Below are 3,422 nucleotides of genomic sequence, written 5' to 3'. Positions count from 1 at the left end.
ACACACTTTGCAGAGTATGAGTAATTCCACCTATCATGATAACTATTTGATCAGAGGAAATTAACATGTCAGCCACAGGGGACAATCTGATACTCATTGCTTCACTGGTAGCCATCCCTAAGTTTATGGGTCCGATTTTGTTTCCACTTCCCTCGCATCAGGTTCTTTAATTAGGAATCAGCAACTTACGTCGACCGAGTTAACTTGTACTTCAAATGTTCCACATCAACAACTCATGTGTTAGCTACATATTAGAGAATGTTTAACTAAGAACATCTTGGTATCCATCTATATATCGCTATCGCGTTTGACTGAAGTTTTAGTATAGACGGTCACAGTAAGAGAACCACCATATGCGTGCAGGCCGGCACCACAAGGATATATTCGCAACAGCAACAAGAGCTGCTCACTTTCTCCCCGCTTTAAATTTGTGCCGGCCGACCTCCTAAAAGCGCTTTCTTTCCACCTCTTATTCTCGGTCCTTCCCTGTCCTCTCATCTTCCTCCACCCTACTTTTGCTGCTCACACATGTTTTCTTCATTTCTTCAAGGTTAGTGCTAGCTGAAGGTCAAGTTCATTTCAACCAATTTTGGAAAAACTTACCTTGAAACCGATCGATCGAACGACGGTCGATGCATGATCTTTATTCAGTGCATGCACCACTCGAATCGATTGATATATATTCTTGAGATGTTGTTAATACCAGAGCTAGGCACCTTGATTAGTTCCGTAGCTTGTTTGTTTAGTTGATCTCCTTTATGTTGTGAAACAGAATCTTGCGTTTGTGGTGGTGGTGAGGAGAATCTTTGGCTGGCCTGCTTTGTGTGGTCGCCGCCACTCTGTTAATATTCCTTGAACTAGCTAGCTTGCAACATACTCAGAGCAGAGCAGAGCATAGGGTGCTCCATAGCCCATACCAGCCAGCAGAAAAGGTAATAGATATATATTGTTCGATCTCTCTCTCCGGCCGGCCGACCTTTGGTTGGTTGATGCAAAGTTGCCTAGCTACGCTTGCAGATTAATTATCAAGCCTCATGGTCGTCGTCGTCGTCTACTTATAAACATCCATTGCTGGACCGCCAGACCTTCAAGTAGGAGCTCCAGTTGGTTTGCTTGATTGACGATGAACGGTGCGGCGCTAGACAACGTGATCCGGCGGCTGCTGGAGGTGCGGCGGGGGCGGCCGGGGAAGCAGCAAGTGCAGCAGGTGCAGCTGGGCGAGGGGGAGATCCGGCAGCTCTGCGGCGCCGCCAAGGACGTCTTCATGCGCCAGCCCAACCTGCTCCAGCTCGACGCCCCCATCAAGATCGCCGGTACGTACCTGCCTCCATAATCTCCAACCAAATCCCAATTACACTATTACCTTCACTACATCATGGTGGACTTTGATTTGGTTAGTGCGTTAGTTGGTACGAGTAGTGTCACTACCAGCCGATATATATGCTTGTTTTTAGCTCAAAGTTTACCAAGTCTGAAACTGTGCATCGTCACGTTTACCTGCCAATGAGATAATCTCGCATACTGTTCATGGATGATTAATTCCACCCATCGGCAGCGTTTTTTTAGCTCCATTTATGTGTACTTATTACACTTATAATTTTGCATATTTAAGTCGATGCTGCTAGCCGTCCGATCTGATCCTCCACTCTCCCACCTCTGCGTGAATCTCAACGCAAAGATCAAAGGGAGATAAGAAAATAGAATCTCAGTTGACTAAGATTTAGCAAAATCGGTATTCTGTTTTTCTTCGGTTGTGAATTATCTTAGTAACTCATGTTGTCACGCAGGTGACATCCACGGGCAGTACACGGACCTTATCCGACTGTTTGAGCTGGGCGGCTTCCCGCCGCAGCACAAGTACCTGTTCCTGGGCGACTACGTGGACCGCGGCAAGCAGAGCATCGAGACCATCTGCCTGCTGCTCGCCTACAAGCTTCGGTACCCGGAGCACTTCTTCCTCCTCCGCGGCAACCACGAGTGCGCCTCCGTCAACCGCGTCTACGGCTTCTACGACGAGTGCAAGCGCCGCTACTCGGTCCGCCTCTGGCGCCACTTCTCCGACTGCTTCAACTGCATGCCCGTCGCCGCCCTCATCGAGTCGCGCATCCTCTGCATGCACGGCGGCCTCTCCCCGGACCTCCGCCACATCCGCGACATCGCTGGCCTCCCCAGGCCCGTCGATGTGCCGGACACCGGCCTCCTCTGTGACCTCCTCTGGTCCGACCCCGGCGGCGCCGCGGGGTGGGGGCCCAATGAGAGGGGCGTGTCGTACACGTTCGGGGCGGACGTGGTGGCGGCGTTCATGGAGAGGCATGACTTGGACCTCGTGTGCCGGGCGCACCAGGTGGTGGAGGACGGCTACGAGTTCTTCGCCGGGCGGAGGATGGTCACGGTCTTCTCGGCCCCCAACTACTGCGGCGAGTTTGATAACGCCGGCGCCCTCATGTGCGTCGACGACGACCTCACCTGCTCGTTTCAGATACTCAAGCCCGCGGACAACAGGCAGCGGCGTTTCGCCTTCGGCATGGGATCATCGGCAACTACTAGTAGGGGGGTCCGATCCCCGTGGTGGTAATTAACACACTTTGGTCAAGACGGATGCAATAAACCCATCTTTGATTTCCTTGTCAATTTTGTATACTATAAAGTTTCTTGCGTTCATGCATGGTCTAACTCAGATAAACAACAGCAAAAGCAAGCCTTGTAATTTCTTTGGAGGCATCCGGACACTCTTTTCGTAGGGTTAAATAATGTTGTAGTACAAGTTAGTTTTTATATGTGACAAAGGACACACACTTTGCCCACCGTGGGTTTCTTGCCCCTACGCCTATACATTTGCCTTTGACCATCAATTTAGGGCGTGGCTAGAAATCAATCGCCTGAATATTTCGTTTGAGGTCAGTCGATTCTTGAACCGTTGGATGCGAAACCAATGGTCCACAGCCTTTCTTCAACCTCTCGACCCATCTCCTTCCCTGAGCCAACGGCCACCACCCACCTAACCGCCAGCCCCCATCGGGGAGCGCCGCCTCGCCACCCCGCCCTTCCCAGAACCACTCCCCACCGCTGGTCCTCCGCCGCCCCGGCCATCCCTCTACCCCCCCCCCCTCGGTACTGAGCTTTTTCTCAGACGAATCCCCCACCACCACCACCCCCCCCCCCCCCACCATGAACCCTAAGATAGACACTGGGGTCATGACAGTGGCCCCTTCTTTCTCTCTGGCGAGGACCTCCCTTCTCCTTCCTTCTACATCCTTCATTCAAAAATCGACCGACACCAAATTCGAATCAGCTGACTGATGTGTAGCTAAACCGATCAATTTAGATAAGAGTACAATGAAGATGGAATACAAAGATGTTTTTTTTCACCTTTTGCCCTTCTTTTACTAATGCAAACAGAGAGGACAAAGGTTCATGCTGAG

The 3,422-nt window shown here is 51.1% G+C and overlaps 1 protein-coding gene across 2 annotated transcripts; it reads left to right on the top strand.

The window, feature by feature from the left end:
• Positions 1-426: 426 nt before the first annotated feature.
• Positions 427-2,711, top strand: LOC123123896 (serine/threonine-protein phosphatase PP1). Of its 2 annotated transcripts, none has more exons than XM_044544539.1 (4): positions 427-550; positions 773-932; positions 1,018-1,313; positions 1,788-2,711. In XM_044544539.1, exons 3-4 carry the CDS (start codon positions 1,124-1,126, stop codon positions 2,573-2,575), a joined length of 978 nt encoding a protein of 325 aa, XP_044400474.1. In that variant the 5' UTR covers positions 427-550; positions 773-932; positions 1,018-1,123; the 3' UTR covers positions 2,576-2,711. The 2 variants fall into 2 exon arrangements, with proteins under 2 accessions (XP_044400474.1, XP_044400475.1); XM_044544540.1 differs by having other exon boundaries at positions 438-550; positions 1,006-1,313.
• The last annotated feature ends 711 nt before the right edge of the window (positions 2,712-3,422 follow it).

The sequence above is a fragment of the Triticum aestivum genome, chromosome 5D (genome assembly GCF_018294505.1).
Source record: "Triticum aestivum cultivar Chinese Spring chromosome 5D, IWGSC CS RefSeq v2.1, whole genome shotgun sequence".
NCBI lineage: Eukaryota > Viridiplantae > Streptophyta > Magnoliopsida > Poales > Poaceae > Triticum > Triticum aestivum.
The sequence above is the reverse complement of the archived record's forward strand: the minus strand, read 5'-3'. Positions and strand labels throughout refer to the sequence as shown.